At 37.8% G+C, this 21119-nt stretch overlaps 1 protein-coding gene across 3 annotated transcripts in view; it reads right to left on the bottom strand.

Annotated features, from left to right (window-relative positions):
• DLG5 (discs large MAGUK scaffold protein 5) overlaps positions 1–21119 on the bottom strand; it is a 112659-nt gene that overhangs the window by 51479 nt on the left and 40061 nt on the right. For all 3 annotated transcript variants that reach the window (XM_054205910.1, XM_054205909.1, XM_054205908.1), the window contains exons 2-4: positions 19075–19143; positions 6892–7057; positions 1385–1528 (exon numbers count right to left, since the gene is read on the bottom strand). In XM_054205910.1, coding sequence (XP_054061885.1) covers positions 1385–1528; positions 6892–7057; positions 19075–19143 — 379 coding nt within the window. The remainder of the gene's footprint in view (positions 1–1384; positions 1529–6891; positions 7058–19074; positions 19144–21119) is intronic.

The raw sequence follows: 21119 nt of genomic DNA, 5'->3' as shown, positions 1-21119 counted from the left end.
TCATGTTTTGGACACCTAAACTCCAACAGTGAGTTTCAGCCTCGCTAAAGTTTTAAGTAGGAAACTGAACTATTCAAATCCAAGTAAAAAAGTTCTTACAATAAAAAGAATTATCACTGAATCAATTAAAATATGCTATACTTTCTTCTGACCGGATAATCTTGGTCTGTAGCAAGTGTAAATGTGAAAGCTTGTACTTATATATATGCATCATTTTCCAGAAGCCAAAACTGTGGGTCTCTGTGGAATATGGCTATATTCTTGCTACACTTGAGTATTTCAATCACTTTTAAAACTCAGAGTTTTTCTTCTCATATAAGAGGGTAAATCCTTTTCTACTATCATGAAAATACTGAATAAACAAGAGTGCAACACAGTATGGTTTCAGGGACTACAGAACTCCAAAACAAGGTAAGCAAACCACTCATTTTTTAGGATGAAGAATACAAGTGTTTCATGTCAGCATTGGAAAGACATAGGTAATTCAGCTTCAAAAAAAAAAAATAAAAATCCATCTACAATGTACACTAACGCTTTGCACAGAATTCACCAGCAAATTAAAGTACTTGAAAATCCTCAAATGACTAGGAATAAAGTTCTTTGTGAAGAAGCCACACAACTTGCTAGATCTGTTGACAATCTTTAACACTATTTTCAGGTTTTTGAAAAAGAAAGAAACGAAGCCTGTCTTTAAAGGCTTAGAGAGTTGTGGGTAAAAGCGGTAGGTAAGAACTAGCAGCTCCCAATGAAAACAAATGCTGTCATTAACTACTAGTCATATTTCATAGTGTAGATTTAAGTCAAATAAACTTAAACCAAGAATTTATCTGCATTTCTATTTCTGAGCTGTCTTCCTTTCCAGTGAAGAAAACATGTTCTTACTTGCATACATGACTATTTTTTAAACAGAAATAACAAGGTAGAAATATATGCCAGTTTCTCCCTATTTAATTGCATTTTCATAAATGCTTACAATTGGTCTAAGCCTGTGTTAAAACTTACACAAGTCAGCATGAGAGCTGACTAATAAAAAAAAAAAACAGTAACAAATAACATTCTCTCAAATTATATTCTGCTCTCCAGCCTGACAGTAAGACTATTGAATTGTAATTCAATTGCAAGTCAGTAAGTAGGCTTTCCTTGTCAGTGTCCCATCAAGACATCAGGGATTTCTATCTCTGATTCTTCAAAATAAAACAAGCAATCCATACTTCATCATTTCAAATAGGCCAGAAATGTTTTATCTGATGCATACAAACATTAATCTTGCGATTAAAGTGGAAAAACAGAATTAAAAAAAAATATTTGATTATCGTGTTCTAATACTTTATGATCCAGCACAGACTGGTAAACTCTTACCTTACATAGCTTTACTAATACTTACTGATAAAAGTCTGCCTCTTTTGCTGCTTCTTCACACCTTTTTAGCGTCTTGGTGTGTTGATTCTGCAGAGACTGTAGGTCTGACATGGCCTTCATGCACTGAATCTTCAGTCTTTCATAGTCATGATTTGGTTTTGGACTAGGCCTAGCGTGGAAAAAGAATATGAAGTCGAACATCAGCTACTAAAGAGAATAAAAAGGCTGGGAAATTACTATCCAATAAATAAACAGTATCACATAACTGTTGATACTTATATTATGCTTTAATTTAAATGGACCACTTCACATTAAGATGCAACCACAAATAAAAATTCACTGACTTTAACCTGTATTAGTTTTATACAGAGATGTAACAACTAATAATGAGATAATTCTGTCTAACACTAACACAGCCAAAAATAGTCCTGAGTGAGCAGGAACCTCCCTTCCCAGCAGCCGTATTATCACACAGCAGAACTGTCACTTGATACAAGAACAAGTCACTGACAGTACGCTTGGCTTTCCTGTGCTACTGTGTCCAAAGAAAAAGCCCAGAGCTGCAGGGAGAGCGGGGCCGAAAAGAAGATGCCAAAGCCAAGCGGGGGCTGCACGGAGACCTGGGCCAGGGAAAACTTCTCATCTAGGCAGCGGCTGGAGGACCTTGTCTACAACTCCGTAGGAAAACCAGCACTGAGGCTGAGAGAAAGAATTTCAACAGGACACCAAAGGCATGCATCTGTGTCAGCAGAATTTGACCACTTTGACTAATCGAGCATTGAACTTAACTAATTTGACCAAGTCATTCTGCTGAATTACATATCTGATTGAGTGTTACCATGTTCTTTTAAACTACTATAAATGAATGAGAAAACACATCAGGATCTATCTCACATTTCCATAAGACAACCCAAATTTTGTTCAAATAATTATTAAGAATATCCAAGACAATATAGTCTCCAAAAAGCAATTTTCAGTAAACTGAATAAAGTGAAAGCCAAAGTCAATCAAAAGAAAATTTTTGGCTGAATTTTGGTTTTTGGTATCTCTGGATCACTAGGAGGAGAAATTTTCTAAAATAATCTACCTTGTCAAACAATTGACCAACACAGATTATGTCTGGAATGTGTGATCACTGCACGTGATACCTTTATTTATTAGAAAAATCACAAATCATGCTAGAAGCTAAATTAGCAGGATTATGCCTTCTTGTTCTGAAGCACTAAGCTTCTAAAAGAGTCTCTACATCGAGCCGTTCCTCCTCTACACAGTCACAAAATTTTTGCACCACTGAGTTTTCTAGCTTCAAAATGAAGTTTCTGACAGCTGTCCCTGTGTCATCTCCTGGGTCTCTTATAACTCCACAGGCAATGAAAAAAAAACCCAGAGACAAAAAGAAAACAATTGCTTTCTATTTAGACTCCATTTATTCTCATATCAGATTTGCTCCATTGCTGCACAGAACAGCCACCCTCCCTCCCTCCCACCTCACTCTCTCCCAAACGGCTTCGCTGGAAGCGCAGCCTGAAAAGCCATCAGAATCCTCTTTGCTTCATACAAAAACAGCAACGCAGATTCTGGAACTGAAGCGCAGCTGGCAATTGAATCGAAATGAAAATGGTTTCACACTGCTGCAGTGGTGAGAGTTTTTAAAACAAAAAAAAAGAAAAGGCAGCCACATCTGACTCACAGACTTTTAGGGAATGTGTGTATGACACGAAGGTGCTTTTTAGTAACCCAGTTGCATCTGGGTTGCTGAGTAGGAAAGCCTTCAATTGTAATTCCTCTTTTTCTCCTTTCTCCAGAGAAGTGCTCCTGGGGAAAACAAAACCATAAACCCCTTCCTTGACTGGCAGACTTTAGTAACAATTAAAAGCCAAATTCATATAAGTAACAAAATATTCAAGTCACATCTACAGGGATGTTTTTTAGGTTTGTTTTTTAAATTCACTGTTTAGGGGTGCCAAAAGCAGTAGTAAGTATGTTATTCATACAATGCTAGAGACGTATTATTGCAACTACTGCAGCGTTATTCTTTTAAAATACAACTCTAGTTAGCGTAAGTACAACTCAAATTGAAATGTTCACACCCTTGACAGAATCACTGAAAACCCAAGTATTGATTTAAATTAGACTTTAGGGTGAAATTATTGAAAGTAGACACCATCTGTCCACCACAGTTATTAAAATGACAACGTTAATTGAAGCACAGTTTAACTCTCAGTTGAAGCATTACACTTACTGAGACCCATTAACACATGTTCATATTAAGCTTGTAAACATAAATTCGTATTTCTGCAAAATATTTCAGTGTATGAATTTTTACTAAAGGATAACTATTAGATCAGTCTCAAAGCTATGGTGAGAATTTGTTCTGTAAGTCTAACAACAATCACATGTATTTCATATATTGCTGAAGTAACACTAGCATTATTCAAGAAAAAAAACCAACCAACCTATTAACAAATGGATATCATGTAGGTTAACTACAGAAGTTAGCCTTCCTACACTATGAGGAAGGAACAACAATGCCACTAGTATCATCCCGCATTCTAGCTCATCCACATGAAATAAAAACCACCAGGACAGCCAAGGCCATATGTTCCGCAGTGCTGTTCCAAGGGTTTGTGTCTCAGCAAGAAAAACAGGGATATGCACAGGAGGAATATTGGTCAGAAGTCAAAAATCAAAACGCAGTCCATTCAAATGCATGTAGTGGCTGGCTCTTGTTTAAGTAAGACCACCACAGTTTTATGCTAAAATGCCTCACAAAATACAGAAAACTCGATTTCAGTAAAGGAGAGGTGTCAGTTACTCTTTTGGAAGCATTGGTTCAAACGTTAACAAAATTTAAAATGCTAGCGTCAGAGGTCCAACTGTTTTTCTGATATTCATATAACAACTCTAAAACTCCTTTGTATTCCCGTGGAATTACCCTGAGCATAAATCAAGGCACAGTGAGACTGACATTTACGTGTATCTGATGCTGACATAAAAGCTAATGCCAACGGCAGATCCAATTTTGCGGGCAAAGCCTACCCAACAACTTGAAAATGTTTTCATTTCTATTGCAGAGTTCCAGCACTACCAACATCAATTACAGATTACACATCAAACCGTCTCTTCTCAAAGGTGGTTTTCAGGGGGTTTATTGTATTGCAGTTCTCTCCTACTTATACGTGAGCAGTAAGAATAGCAAGTCTGAGTCTATAAAGTGCACCTTGAGCACACTAAATTATTTGGTCAAATCTCAATCACCACAACACGTGCCCGCATACAGTCACTGTCAAGTGACACAAGCGCAGCATGAGCAATCCTACTCCTGTCCAGCAGGATGACACATGTTTATCTGATTCAGCACATCGCAATCCACTCCTGTGCCTCCTCTTCCACTGCTCTCGACTTAGTCAACACTTGCTTTGGAAACCAGCTCCGGGTTTTGCAGCTGCCAGCCTTCCCGGCCAGCGCAGCCCAGCCTACACCCGTGTGTTGTGAGCTGCAACTGTTTTGAAGCACGCCAGCGTGACCTGTCAAGATTTGCCTCTGCACCACCTGCGTTAGGTACAGCCATGGTTAAAGTGGCATACGCAGCCAGGAAAGCAAATGCCCTTGTTGGCTCGTAGAAGTCACCATCTAAATAATGATCTTTCAGCTTTCACCATTCAGCATAACAGTTTGCAGTCTCTGTGCTTTGACTCCTGGAAGTCTGAAGATTAGTTTTATATGAGGAAAGAATGCAAAACAAAGTAAAGAAAAAAAAAAAAGGCACAACAAACCACCAGCAAGCTTTCAGAAACCATAGATATGGATGAGAGGAGGAGTAGTTGCTTTTATACCGAAGGAAAAAAATGTCAACTAATAATCTTTATTCATTTCCCACTCTTCAAATATTTAATTGTTTGGAAGGCAGCATCCTCCATCTAAAATACACTGTCCAAGCACTGCCCAGATGCAATGTTTATTTTGATAAGTTGTTCTTTAAGCTGTAAACTTTTATATTTTCCACAACAGACAAACCCTACACTGCCAGCAGCAGATTGATTTAACAATTAAAGAGCAGAAACTAGGGCAGTCTATAGGACAGCTCATCAGAACTTTATTAATAGCATCCTGGATTATGGAGAGCATAAAAACTATAAAATCCTCAATGCCTAAGCTCTAGTGACTTCAAATAAGAAATCCCTCTGTATAAATAAGTAACTGGAAGCTGTGCAAAAGATACTGACATTTGACAACCTCTTTGTCTCCTGTCCCCACATCACTTGGAGGCCCTTAGATAGAACACAATTCTCCTAAAGTAGCCCTCAGAACTCATGATGGGAGGAAGGGGGCATTAAGATCGGCAGCTAAGAAGTAAACAAAATGCCCAGATTCTCTCAATTCCAGTTCACCATTTCAAATCTTGACCTTATCTCACAAGGACAAAAAGTTTAAAAAAAAAACACCTGACCATGTACACGTAGAGCTGACGAAATAACACATACAAACAACAAATAAAACATTAAAGTTCGTAAAAGCTATGCATCATGACAACACCTCCCAGAAAATCCGTTCTTTGCTCTTATTTCAGATTCAGTGACAGACTATTTTTTTCAAGGTTCAAAAAATTTCTCTTCCCCGTGCTTACTGCAGGCAAAAAGTACCAGCTCAGTGTGCCCAAAGTCACATTTACAAACATTAGCAGATCTGTAACCCTCTAAAATAAACCAGTTCTGTTTCCTACCCAATAAAACCCTTATCTACAACTAACTCATACGCTCCCTGAGTACTATCTTCCTCATAACTTATCAACCCTCATATTAGAATGAGCTGCATAAGGCTGCTGGCCATTAACTGACTTTGAACACATGTTGTTTTAATTTGGCAGCACCCACAACTTCTCGGCAGAGGAGAGTTCCTTACTCTCAACATGTTAATGCTACACAGTCCCTCAATATATTTATACCTAATTTGGCAGCACCCACAACTTCTCGGCAGAGGAGAGTTCCTTACTCTCAACATGTTAATGCTACACAGTCCCTCAATATATTTATACCAGAAAATGTATCTCCTAAAAAACACTTACTCCCCTCAACAGAAGTCCAAACGTCTCCCCCCTTGCAGAAGCACAGGAATAGCTATTTTTTTTCCCTCTCCACATTTCTGTCCTCCAGCCAAGTACTCAGAGCTATTTCCCCTTTTTCTCTCTTGCTTTCAAAACAGCAAATGTTTCAGCCACTGTTCTTTCCCTGCTCGCAACATAACCCAGGAAGCCTCAACAACTTTTTTGCTTTCTTCTCTCAACATAGAGATGAGCCTTACTCCCCTCATTCCCACAGCAAAATTGCTGGAGAAAGCAGGAATAGGCATTCAACAGGCAGCTCCAAAACCCGGATGCTACACATACACCACCACCAGGGTGCAGGTAGGTTACAAGCAACATATATATACACCATTGCAATATCCTTGCTGCTTTACGGGCAAGTGGGAATCAACACACTTGAAAACACTACTGAGGACTAAATTAAAATGTTACATTTCCTTTATTTTCACCTGCAGTCATCAAAAGTCGATCCAGGAGATGAAAGTGCAAGTCGCTTGCGCAGCTCATCCCTCTCACGAGTTACTTGACGGAGCTGATATAATATCGTCTCCAGCTTCTCACTCATCTGTCTCGTATCTATCACAGGTGGTGGAGATGATGCTTTACCAGTCGTACCTGACCAAGGAATAAATAATCGGCAGTCAGAGAACTCCTCAAAAGAACAACACAACTTCACTACAGAAGTTAACACTAGTTCAAAAAATCCTATATTTTTGGTTGCAGAATCCTGTTCAAAAATGAAACTAGTCATGGAAGTTTTCATCAGTGAGTTGACCCAAGAATAACTCCAATTCAGTCAGACCCCATGCTAGCCGAAAGGCCCTATCTGTGTTGCAAGTTAAGTTTGCATGAGTAGGTCCCTTGTTTTCTCACAAACTTACAAGTTGCCAAAAGGCAAGGCGAGTTTGCAGTCACAATTGTAAAGACCTCAGAAACTACCATAGTGACAGAGGCCACAGGTACAAAGTTATCTCCAATGAAGAACCATGTTCTTGCTTCCAAAAGAAAGTAAATTCCACCCACATCTACTCACCCCAGCGACAGCAGAGAAACTGTTACAGCACAGGGGCTCCTTTCCTGTTCCTTTATCTAGCAGTACAGACATATTATTCTACTATATTCTGACAACATTTATTTTTAATGCAATTCTATGCTTTCACATGTCGTAGTTTATCAGTCCAGTATGCAAAGTTAAAGATTTGACTTGCCAACAAATCATGAGAAACGAGCTTCATTTTTAACAACTTTGGCTAAAACGAGCACATTACAATCACTGCAACTGGACTAACACATCAAATTTCCTCTAAGGGGCAGTCACACATTAGAGAGTTTCGTGGGATCTTTTAATTCTTACCTTTCTTAATATCAGAGATGAACAATGATGCCTACTGTCTTCTCAGAGAGCTACACCAACACAAAGAGGTCTTCTTCCACATGAGAGATGAGAGTGTGGTGTGTTATGTTTCACAATATGCTGACAATTAAGTCAACTGTAATTATAGTTCTGCCCATTTTAATCCCAGGCACATAAGAGCAAACTCAAAGATACAGGTCACAGACGAGAAAGTTAAAGGCCTAAATGTACACAGGAGATTACTATTTTCTACCCAAACTAGAAATTCTAGAAATAGTTTACATAATTATACACTTGAGACAAGTTGCTAACATAAGTAGTAACTTGTTAGGATGTACCTTTATTATGCCTCTTTTTAAAATGAAGAAACAAAAGACACAACAGTAAAATAATCAAGTAAAGTAATTTCACCTGATCAAATGCTAACGAGTTGCAAGGATTGGCTTATCTCTAAACCCAGTTCAGGAAAGGTACTGCAGAATGCAAAAACTCCCTTCAACTTTTAAGTAGAATTACCTGTGCCTTAAAGTTCCCACACAAAAATAACGGCAGGGTCAGGGCTATCATACATACAGCATCTAGAATAATAGGATCCTTGTTCTCATTCCTTTCAGCTGTTACTGTAATTCTATAATGAGAATTTATGAGCACAGACTGTTCTTTTAATCTAACTATTGCATAATAATGTATGTAAATGCTCTAATAGCAAACTGAAGAAATAAAAAAATGCAGGAACTGCCTGCATTCTGTGGAAAGACACAAACTCACATCATTCAAAAGAATTCCCAATGGAGGCTGCATCTGGGCCTTCTCCTACTACTTTGTTTCACTCCTCCATCCAGATGGAGTCCCTTCATCCATAAGGACTAAGGATCTCGCCCTTTTAAAGTGCGGCTATCCTTTCTTTTTCTAAAAATAGAACCATTCTACATAATTTTTAATGAAGATTATACAGAAATTAATAATAAAACAAATGCACTACCCTAGGCTCACTATACAGGGAATAAACAGGGGAAAAAAAAAACAAGTGGACAGATAAAAAAAAGTCAGAATATGTATTCATTTGGAATAGTTTGGACACATCAGTGAGCATGGAATTTCACAAACAAATTAAAAGGTAAGGACAGACAAACCTAATTCAGGCACTGACAGGCTGCATGGTCTTGGGTAAATTCCGTGGCAGCCCTCTCACTTCAGCTGACACATCAGAATATGCGTAACACTGAAAAAGTCCCCTTTCTCACCCTTACGCGGGAGTTCAAAGCTTATCTGTCATCCCAGGGCCGCTTGCGAGCAAAACTGATGAACAGGATGCAAGGGGCAGAATAGGAAGGAGGAGATAAATCAGGAAGGCTGGTGTGCTTTACAGGGAGGAAAGGGCATTGGATTAACAATAGTCCATCACTAGTATCAATGTTAACCCAAGCAGCAGTCCCATGGACAAAGTCCACTACACAAGTCCTACACAAGCCTGCAACGGCTGCTCTGGGAATCTAAAACATAGTAAAAGGAGGTAAAGAGTTATACCTAGTCTCCTCCACCTCTTCCTCCCCTAGCTTTGACAACATCCCAGTGACAATCCTCTTCAGGCGAGAACACTTGCGCACACAGTCCCAAAACTGTGCCAAGCAAGACAAGACTGCTTTAAATAAAGACAGGCAAATTAGCCTTAGGAAAGAAGCTTTCTCGACTAACGTGAAGCCATTCATCTTAGTACCAGACAAGGTTATTTTTCATTAACTTGTCACTTTTTACAAGTACATCAACAAATATTTTCATCTCAAATGCAATGATATTGTTGTCAACGCATAATGCCAGCCAAGAGATGTATACCTTTTAAGTGCTGTAACAACACAGATCACTACGATCCAGATATTCCCCCTCTTACCCTTAAAAGAAATCCAAAGAGCTTATCTTTGCTTGATTTACTAACAACCTTACATTTTCAATAGTTGTACAAAAGGTCTCATAAATGTTAAATCAGATTTGCAGATGCTCAAAAAAAAAAACCAAAAACAAACCAACTAAAAACTTCAGTAAACTCTGCTTTCATCAGAAAAATTCAATACGCTATTTCCTTTAAAGGGGCTTTTATAGCTGAATGCTAAAAGCATTTTATTGCATTTGACATCCTGATGCAGTAGAAGGAAAGTGACCTGTGCTTCCAGCTTTGTATTCTTTTTCCATCTGATTGCGTATTTTACGCAACAGTACTTCCTTTCTGTACTTTAACCAGTCAAACAGGTCTTAAAACGTACAAGCCTAAAGGCTGAATCTCCATTATCCAAATTATGCCACCTTTCAGTAACTCACCTGCTTTCTCAGACAACCCGGATTTGTGAAAATGTATTTAGTGCAAGATCTGCCAAGTGCAACTCACCTGTGTGCTTTGGGAAAGCCTCACGACTCATTTTTCACGTGAGCTGCACTTGGGCTGTAAGAACCCAAGCGTATGGAAGTCACTTCCCTGGCCAGCCCCCACCTAAGCGCCATCCGCCAAGGCCTGAAACAGCCTGGCAGCAGCGATGCGTCCTGTGAGCAAAACGTATTTTGCCCATAACACAGCACATGCATTAAGTAGCGGATGTGCATTGACTAAAGCAAGACATTGCAGGATTTCCATCATACGTTGTATAAAAGAAAAGCCTTAAAAACCAGAAGCTGGAGCTATTGTTTCTTCCCTAATTATACTCCAAATGTTGCACTTCACAGCAAGATCTTTTATTATTGTACATACCAAATACCCTTGGTATTGTAGTACATACCAAATACAATTCTTGATGATTAATCATCACTGATTGAAGAGATAATACAGCCACACAGAAACCACTGCTCAGCTTCATATTTGGGGATGGGGTAGCACACTTTTTTGGGGGGAAAAAAAAAAAAAAAGAGAGAGAGAGAACATTTTAAGAGAAATGGGGCTGGGAAACTTGTTAAACTGACCAAGATGTACCATAATGCCGAATCAATATAATATTGAGGTGGGAAAATGAACCAAAGCATATACAGCTACTTTTAAGAAATACCATTAACGTATTTTGAATTATAATAAACTCACTACTCTGAGAAATACACTTGTATGACAGGTTGAACTAAACACAATCTGTCACAAGCTAACAGAATGCCTGAATTCTACAACAATTTTTTAAAACTCGTCTTATAGATTTGTGCCAATTCTTGCTTGCAAACAAATAGCAGACTATTCATTGTTCAGTCAAGCCTTTTTCATTGCCTGCTTTCATAAAAAAAAATAAAATCAACAGGGCATTCAGAATATTATTTCTTTATGGCCTTGCAAATCAGGACACAAAACGTTAAAAAAGACTTGCAAGATATATTGCAAAGCAAGATCAACAGGGTTTCTCCCCAAGCTCAGGAAGGGGTGGGGAGTAAAGACTTACGCGTGCTGTAGGAAAATGCATGCTAAAATATTTACTTTCTTTCAGTAATTTATGAGGACTAGAACAGGATTACATAGCAAAAGTTACCATTTAGATACATTTCTTCAGATATATCTTATGAAGTGGTCTTGAAATAGCGGTGAGCACAGAACAGAATTGTACGTAGGTGAAATAAAGTGTTAGTAAAAACAAGCATCAGTACATTGAAGAGAGGAAACTAAAAGGTACAACAATGAACTGTGGACACAGTTCCATCTGACAGACAGAAAACCTAATAGGTTATGAAAGCAGTGAGGATCATGTAACATGCAAAGACAAAAGAATGGGTATTTGTTTTAATGCAGAACATAACAAGCTAAACAAAACCACCAGCATATAAAACAAACTTTCAAATTCAGTAAGTTTAAGACTTTAGAAAGAACTGAACAGTGGTTCTAGGAAGACCAATATTAAAGAAAATCTACAACCTAATACTCAAAAATAGCAAGGAGGTGGAAAAAGAGGCAGATGTGTCAATTCAAGGAGTCCTTGCAGAACTTTGCTGAGCTAAAACACAATAGAGAGTAAAATCTGTTACCATGACCAAGGAAAATACAACTGAAGCTTCTGGGTTTGAACATTGAGGAGCTGCCTGAAGGGAAAGCTCAAACCCTACATGTGTCAGGCTTATAACCGCGCACTGAAAGCATAACCTAGACAAAAGTGTCTGAGCCAAACCCAAGGGGGACAACGACTAGGGTCAACCACTGCACACCGACCAAGCGGATGAGACTCCACCAGCCTTCATTCCTTCCTTCACACCTCCTGCAGAGGAGTTGTGAGCATCATCTCACCATACTGATCTCCTGAACGTATAGACTGATACAGGGCCTCAGGGAGTAGTGAAAGACACTGTGCATGGAGTCATGCTGTCTGCAGTGCAGGAGACGGGTACTCACACACACCATATTTCCACTGAAATCATTACAGACCAACCAAATCCTCAGAAATTCCTCCAGGGAGCTGCTAAATATTAGGAAGATATTATAGCAAACAAAATACCATGAAGTGGTCAGCTATTCACCAGTGGTTCTCAAATCCTGTCTACACAGGACCCTTAACAGACTAAGAATTACCTCAAACTGAGTTGTTACAGGAAATGTTAAAAAAAAAAAACAACAACAAAAAACACCCCAAAGCCAAACACAACCACAACCAATCAAACAAAAAACCCCAAACAAAAACCAAAAAACCCCAACCCTCCTCCTCCAAGACTGCATCAGTATACACCAGCAAAGTTGACTTTTTTTGTTGTTACTATTGCTTTTTTTAAAACAGGACGTCACATCCACTGACTAATTCTTGGGTACGTCTGAAATGACAGAAGTTGAGAGAACACTGTGCATGACTACATGTCAAACCATACCTGCCTGGAAATGGACACCATAGAAGTCAATGATAATACAATAACGCTATTTAAAGTGCTTATTACTTAAGAGAAGATGGTTATTAACAAACATACTGAAAATTATGTAAAGATATTAAGGATCAATCCTAGAGACATCTAGATGATTCACGAACAGAGTAAAATAGGAGGAGAGTGAAGTTACTTTAAGTTTGTGGAAGAGGGTGTTTATTTCCTAAGTTAAAAGTCTTGTTTGCAGTAAACTAAACAAATACTCTTCAGAGCAAAGGACAAGTAAATTACATAGGAAATAGACCTATAAGAGGTTGAATTCTATCATTGAGGCCAAATTTTACAGGAAAATGACTTCCTAATAGAGAGACTGATTGGCGAGGAGGTGGAACAAAGGCAATCACTGCAGTCCAGAAAAGGATTCTGATGTAGTGTACTGGTAGTGATTCCAGCACCTTTCCTCATTCATTTGTGGCCATCGAGCAGGTGTAAGACTATGACTTGTTCCTTTGTCAGTATGTGTTAACTCTTGAGGTACCTTTACCAAATATAAATTTTGTGTTTGTGTTAGTAAAAAAAAAAAACTAAGAAAAGCAATGAGAGATCCCTATAGGCTGTTGGGAGGGGAAACATATAAATCACTTTTTCAGACAAAGAACAAGTGTTTATCTTTGACTGAAAGAGTATCATAAACCACACCTGCAACTGAACACTTCCTATGAATAGTAAAAACAATTACTTTGTTATATACGGCTGTAGAAAGCGTGAAGCCATAAACTGAAATCACAACAACATAAAGGGACAGTTGTCAAAACAGCCAACATAGAAACTGGGAATGAATACACATTGTTAGGAAGAAATTATCATCTGACGGGGGTGGGGGGGGTGGGGGGGGGGTGGGAAGGGTAATGTTTGCTTTGGAGTAAGAAGGCTTTCAGATTAAGTAACTTGAAATGCAATTAGTGAAAAACTATCCGTAAATAGCCTGTCAGGCTGATAAGCTAACAAAGCGTTAAGCAAGGAAATACTGTCAGTTGGACAAGCTTGGTGGCGTCAGACATATGACCACCTGATGGCTGGCAAGAAAAAGTCATAAAGTTGTAGTGCCAATGGCGGTGGTTTTTACAGACTGATACGTAAATTCCCATAGGAAAAGGTAGTACAGTGATACGAACAGTGAAGAACAAGAAAAAACACTTATGACTAAAAAAGCAAAACCATTTGCATAGAACTGAACAGCTGGAACAATAGTAGTCGGTTGAAAGTTAAAAGATAAAGGTGATAATATGCAATGTGGAATGAAGAGGGCACAAGATTGACAGCTGTAATCACAACAATGCAAAAAGATCTGTCTGTGGAAAAAAGGAAATCATACATGTGGAAAGAGGAAAGGCCTTTTCCATTCCCAAAATGCTCTCATTAAGATCTCAGTATATTTTCAAAGAATGGAAGAATACGTAATGCCTTTCCGTTAAAAAACTCATCGTGAAAAAGCATAACACAGGCTATCCTCATAGCTATAGCCTGACTGCTGCACATGAGCTGCTGGTTTCTTTGAAACAATATTTCTTAAAAAAGAAAAAAAAAATCTGTTCATTGAGGAGGGGAAGAAGTATCATATTTTTAAAGCACTAAAGGAGCAAAAACCCCATATTTCTAAAGCACTTTGAAGTTTTATTATGATACTAGGTTAAGTAAAAAACCAGCTCAATTCCAGAAACTATAATGCTGTCATAGCATCATATTGCTCAGGTCAGTAATTTGTTACTGGAGGCTGTAAAAGTAGTGTTGGATATCAAAAGTCTTGAAACATATCCTTTAAAGTCAATTCACAGAGGCTTTTTTAGGTGACATGGGACAGAACAAGAACTTACCTGGCTATTTTAAAAATAAAGAAAGGAGCCTGATTTGGGAAGAAAAGAGCAAGGAAAGTAAAAAATAAAAAAGATGGAAACTGGAAGTGGAGTAGATAATCAAGAGATGCACAGAAACTTAGAAGGACACTGTGTAACTATCTCCCATAGCAAACAAACCTGGTGGTATCAGGCTGGAGTATTGTATAAGTAGGGTGATATTTGGCTGATAGTTTATCATCTACAGATAATCTTTCAGAACACTGGCCTTCCATCTTTCCTTACAGGTCCAGAAAATTATCTGCTGGGATACATAAAGAACATTTGGTACAGCCCCTCCCTGTTCAAGCAGGACCACTTAGAGCCAGTTGTCCAGGACTAGGTCATTGAAGTTCAATTCAGTGCTTGGTGAGCATTTGTCTTCAAAATTATAAATGTCAAAAGACTGAGTGCACTACACAAACTGGTGCTCTTTTTTTCATGAAGGTCTTTATTCTGTGTTCTTTTCCTCTCCGTTATCATGACCAGTCAAGTGGGAGACCAGCCAGTGACTGTCACGTATAGCTCTGTTACTGGTTTCTATCCAATTCCTAAGCGACACTGTTGTTCTGTGCTTGGCACACCAGGCACTGGATCTCCATAAATAATTATTCTGATGTCAGAAATGCAGGATTGTAGCTTCATTCAGAGAGTCTGCTGGGCACGGGGAGTGGGCAGATGAAGGATGCTTCTATTTACACACAAAAATCTTTGTGATTAGCCAAGAGCAAAGAGAAAGGAAATACAGAGAGACCATGACAATTTGATGAGGATTTGTTCCTTTGGGGGGAAGAAGGCAGGACTGAAGCACAATAGTGTGATGCAGGGATTACAGGAGTTTATATCATACCTCTTTTGGAAAATAACAGTGAATATTTGCCCTCAGTTACATCAAAACTACCTATTTGACATGCACAGCATGAACTTTATTAATACACAGGAAAGAAAAGGAGGGAAGCATAGGAGAAAAAAAGAAAATATTGCCAACTAAAGCAATTTTAAATGGTGAGGAAAATACACAAGAAAAACCCGTAAAGAGCAATGATCTGTCACTCTGTACTTTTACTTACATACCCATACAAAAGAAAAAAGGCAGATACACCTATGGTCAAGGCAGATAAACCTATGAAGAGAAGCTTCTTCCCCAAAGCTGCTACCTTGCTGCTACATGGGTGGGAAAACTGGCTTCCACTCAACTGCTTATTCTACCACACGCACATGAGGATGGCAGTTCATTCTTGCTGCATCCCTCAAACACCCCTCAAGCCCATCTAGGCAGGGAAAATGAAATAAAGCTTGGATGACAACACAGTATTCGGGATAGACTAGCCCTAAACTCTTCTCTGAGTCACATACAAGTTACATCACTCCTTGCTCTCTTCTTATATTATGACTGTGACATTACTGAGGACCAAGAGAACCCCATTGTATCCATTTGTTCCCCATACAGAAGCTGTTCCATAACTGTTCATCCATGCTGCTGCTCTCCGTGCTTGCTGCCCTCTTCTATTTCAACGGAGAATCAGAACTGCAAATTTATCCAAGACTCAGGTACACCATGGGTTTATACAGCGATAAAATTACGTTCTCTCATCTTTCCCTCTTCCTTTCCAAACCCTAAACACCATGTTCAATTTATTTGACCAAGAATAAGTCCATGTTTTCTTAGAACTACCTTTTAAGAACAGTCATCTAAGTGCTATTTAAGCTTAGTTCTTAGATCAGGGTCTCTTTCTGGAAAATAAGCCATATATAAAAAAGATTATATAAGATTATATAAGACAAAGAATTATCTCAATTTCACAACATCCTGGCTTATGTGGAAGTGTCTCAGAAAAAAAAAAAAGATCATCTAATTAAGAATGCTGTCAGCAGAAACCACCTCTAACAATAGCTAGGGTGATTAAGGTTGGGAAGAAAAGATGAAGCACATGGACATACTGTTCTCTAGTTACTTTTATGAACTATGGAGTCCAAGGACTACAAATGAAAGATTGTATTATCTCTCCTAATTAAAGGATGCTAAGATTCACTCTCTGCTTCTTTACCTGGGCTTCCTAGTGGCCCAAATACCTTTCTCATTTGTTCTGAAAGGTCAAATGTGTAAACGTGTTTCTGAGCTGCTTGACAAAAAAAAGCAAGGCAGACCAGAAATAAAAATTTGTTAAATAATAATGAAAACCAGCGTTTTGAACTCAGGAATAATAAAATAGATTCCTTTTCTGCCCCATGAGGAAGGCACATGTGAGTGGGAAAATTAAAACACTGCTTTACATGCATGTGTGTATACATATAACTATCAAACTGAACATATTCCAAAGTTTATATTGTCTCTAAACCATGAGCTGTTTACCTTTTTTCACCGATGCATTCATTTCACAGACAAAACTTGTAATTTCCACCACACAGAACTACCCGTGTAAAAACGTATTCCAGGGAGATGAGGGGCAGGGGGGGGAAGATGTATGTAAAATTCCTGAAACACTATAGCAACTCAGTATTTGTTGGGATTCCATTCAAAGAAGTCATATGAAGCCTTTGGGGAGCTGGCATGCAAACAGTTTCAGTTATGATGGTTTGTCATTCAACAAATCAGTCAGTATTAAAATAATCTGACTGCAGCTTTGAAGTGGCTTGCAAACATGTCTATTAGAATATGTTGGTTATTAAGCAAAGAAATTTTGCTATTGATATTACATCACATTAAAAATATTATCCTTTGCATAACAAGATGTGAGGATTGGCAAAAAAATGATACTCATGAATAACAAGTCTATGACCAGACTATAAAACAACCATGACAGCTTAAAACAAAGAATTCCCCTAACTGTTAATGTACTAAATATTAAACACCTAACTCACTTGAATCATTTGAATAATATAAAACTATGGAGAATACCAGAACACAACTTTTGTTTAATAGTGGGTCACTTAATTTTTAGGTTATTAATAACTTTGATCACTGCATACACCAAAGGCATAAAACACTCCTAAGGACAGCCCTTTAGGTAAAATACACAAATCAGGATTCAGCATGAATTTCAATGTTTTGAAACGTGAACAAAAGATAGTACAGAAAGAATTCAGTTCTGACTCACATATAGGAATAATGGATGTCTCAGAAGTAACATGCCAAATTCTAAATAAGTGCTCAGGAACAGGAATCACATAAGGTACTATGCCACAGAAAATTAATAAAATAGAAAATAGAGGCAAAACATCTGTAGCTGGCAATTGGTCACTGTTAAAGCAGAAGTTCTCTTTGTGATGGCAAACACTAGCTGTTCATCTACCTACCCTTACTTCCAAAATTATAAAAGGTCAGGTACAAAGAACCGAGGATGTGCATTCACAAAGTTACAAAAATTAAAAAAAAAAAAAAAAGCTTTAAGTGTACCTTTCCTTTTTAAAATCAGGAAGACAAGACTAGAAAGGATCAGCTATATCTTCTATTTCAGGCACCAGTTCATCCAATTATTCCACAAACTTACTGAATTTCACCTTAGAATAAATTACTTTTTTTTTTTTTTTTTTTTTTTTTTTTGAGTCTGGTTGTTCGAAAAATTTATAAGCTTTTTTCTTCCTATTCCCGGCCCTAATTTACTCATAGCAAATCAAATCATACCCTTCCTTCAGGTAATAGAATACAAGTGTGATCTTGATAAAAATCAACCTAACGTGTCACAGCTTCCCGTATTTTCAGCAAATAGATCAGTCAACCCTAAAATCTTGTTCATGCATGCTGGAGTTAAAAGTTCAACTCAATGACGGCAACAGATGTCTACCCATATCCTTAAACAGACAACTGCCTTGCCTGCTGGTGTCAGGGAAGTCTACAGATGCCTGACACAACACTGGAACTTTAAATATGCAAGAGCCTGCATTCCCTACCCAAGGCAAGTGACTTTTACATAGATTTCACAATAAAAAGTATTTGTGTAATTAAAGAAGAGGCAAACTAACAGCTAATACAGCTATTCCAAGATCATCTTCTTGTTAGAGGTCTTTTGTCCACATTTCTTTCTCCTCTAGTTAGGCTGGTATTTAATATTTTGTCTTTCACAATGACATATAAACCAAGAAAATGAAGCAATTCATTGCATGCAGGGGAAAAAAGGGTTAAAGCTTGCAGCCACTTCCAAAAGTTTAAAAGGCTATGACCTTGGCTAATAATATTTTTAATTTCTATCATGCTTTTAACTCTGATTACAATTTTCACATCTACATAAATATACACATACATGCATGCCTATATATATTTTTACAGGCACAGACTTGTAAAAGCCTAACTTTGCCATTTTTACATCATTTTACTAAGTAACTCAAAGCACAGATACATCATTTAATGTATCCAAACATAACATTTTTACTGGCAACACCTGCATACAGCCATGAAAAGGCTTAACTTGCACTACACAAAATGGATATACTTTTTCCTGGTGAAGACGCGTGGTTACATCTTATAGCTCAGCTTCTTTGATTTTATGACGGGAATCCCTCTACCATTCCCAAAGGCAACCTTAAAAACTTTTCTCCCAGCTCCCAAAGAGACGCCCATCAAGTTTTTAGATTAATACTTTACTCACCAACGCTACTCAGAGAACTGCTGCTTTCAGAATCTGAAGGCATTATGGACAGCACGCTGTAAGTAGACCCTAAAATTAGAAAAATAAAGACAGTATTACTTTTTTTTTTTCCTTTTCCTCTCCCCAAACCAAGTTAACCATTCATTTTCTTCATACTGTAGATGCCAAATATACTAAATTAGAGAGAAGGCACATCACTAATGCATAAAAATCTAATAGGAAAAGTATAACTTGTAAAGGAACGTTGCGCTGTGCGCATAGTAGGGAATCAGTTTGGATGAAATGTTAAAAATGAGTTCAGCAAAATATCAAATTAACACAATGGTTATTCCAGATGCAGTGAAAATAGAGAGTTCCATCTCTACATTATGAAGACTATGACCAATACCGTGACAACACTCAAAATCTATTTTGGTTTCTTATCATTTTACATATACCAGTTCCTATTTCATTGTGTAACTGATTTGTATTCTTATCCTCAAACTTTACTTCAGACTTAGAAATTTCATTTCATTGGGAAATACATTTTGCTTGCATCCATCTGCAACTTTCAGTATCTAACGTTAAAAGCAAGGACCTACAAAGCTATCTGCTGTTACTGATGACAGCAACAGCAAGTTCTTTCACTTATTAATAGATCAATAGACAGAGGTGCCTTTTATTTTAGTTATTTTTTGAAGTATGCTAGATTTTACTTAACAGAATAACTAGTCCTTCTTCAACACCTTACAAACTAAACAGCTCCACCATCCCTCAAAAACAGGATAAACACGCTGCAGTAAAGACAGGGAGCAATTATGTGCAAAAACGACTTGAAATCTGGTCCATTTTGAGCACTAGCCAGAATGCGAGACCTGTCTTCACAACAGCCAAGCTCAAAGACTGTTTCAATACTTTCAGGAGCTGCCTTTCCTATAGTCCTCCCTCTCATGTTGCAATATTTGTTTCTTCCAATCTCTTTGAAATTAAGAAATAAAAACTGAGAAGCAGCATGAGATTAAACGCATGGATCTACCTTTAAAATAGATTAAAGGACAGGCTGGAAACTAAAAAAGAAATCCTAGTTTTTGCTCCTCTGCTTCTTACTAGGGGAAAGACATGACATCTGTAACTACCACGGTGCTAGATGAAGGAAAGACAAGATGTGATAAAATAAGTTTACTAACAACAGAAGCAACAACAGCAAAGTGAATTTTAAAAAAGCAAAGACACTTAGGGCCTGATCTTCAGCTAGCAAAAGGGACATGGACCCCAGCTTTCACAGGGTGTGTTTATTTATCTTTACAGAGAATGAGGCTCCTATATCTGATAAAAGAAGTGATGTCTAGGCAAAAGCAAACTTAAACAAGTATTTGAATGTAAGAAAAACTCCCTCCAAGCAAATCCTCTGGTTTTATTAGCAGACACTGCAGAAACTAACTACCAGAAAAAGAACTGAATCTTGAAGTAGACCCTTTAACCTGACAAATCCCTGTGAAAAATTATTCAAAATATATTGGTTACAGATAGTTCTAGTTGATTGTACGGGATGCAAGTTTTTTTGTTTTGTTCTGATTTTTGAATAAAACACATGACAAGCACAACACCGACACACTGGCTTCAGAAAAAAAAATAATCAGAAAAAAAAAAAAAAATTTTTGCTTCCATCTCAAATATTTTCACCTAACAATTAAAGCTGTCTTCCTATTTCATTAAAGCTTATTAAAAGCAAAGTAATTTCTGCATTAATTAAAATCAACCTCTCTGCGTATTCTATACTAGTATGACTTGCAGTATTTCTTGTAGTCTAAACTAGAAGGATTAGAATCGTAAGGGAAGCTAAAAAAAGCAGATCAATATATTAAACAAAGTAGTACATCTTTATGACAGACAACATGTACCGAGACTGTATCAAAGCTGCGTGGGACTCAAGCACAATAAAGTCTTGTGCCAGAAAGTGACACTTCATTGTACTCAGCAATTTAAGGCAAAATTGCCCAGTTCCTCTAAAAGATTATATAGGGGTCCCATACCTAAACAAACTTTTACTGATTGTTAGCTGCTTT

The sequence above is a fragment of the Rissa tridactyla genome, chromosome 6 (assembly GCF_028500815.1).
Source record: "Rissa tridactyla isolate bRisTri1 chromosome 6, bRisTri1.patW.cur.20221130, whole genome shotgun sequence".
NCBI classification, from domain to species: Eukaryota; Metazoa; Chordata; class Aves; order Charadriiformes; family Laridae; genus Rissa; species Rissa tridactyla.
Note: the sequence above shows the minus strand (reverse complement) of the source record. Positions and strands in the feature narration are given on the sequence as shown.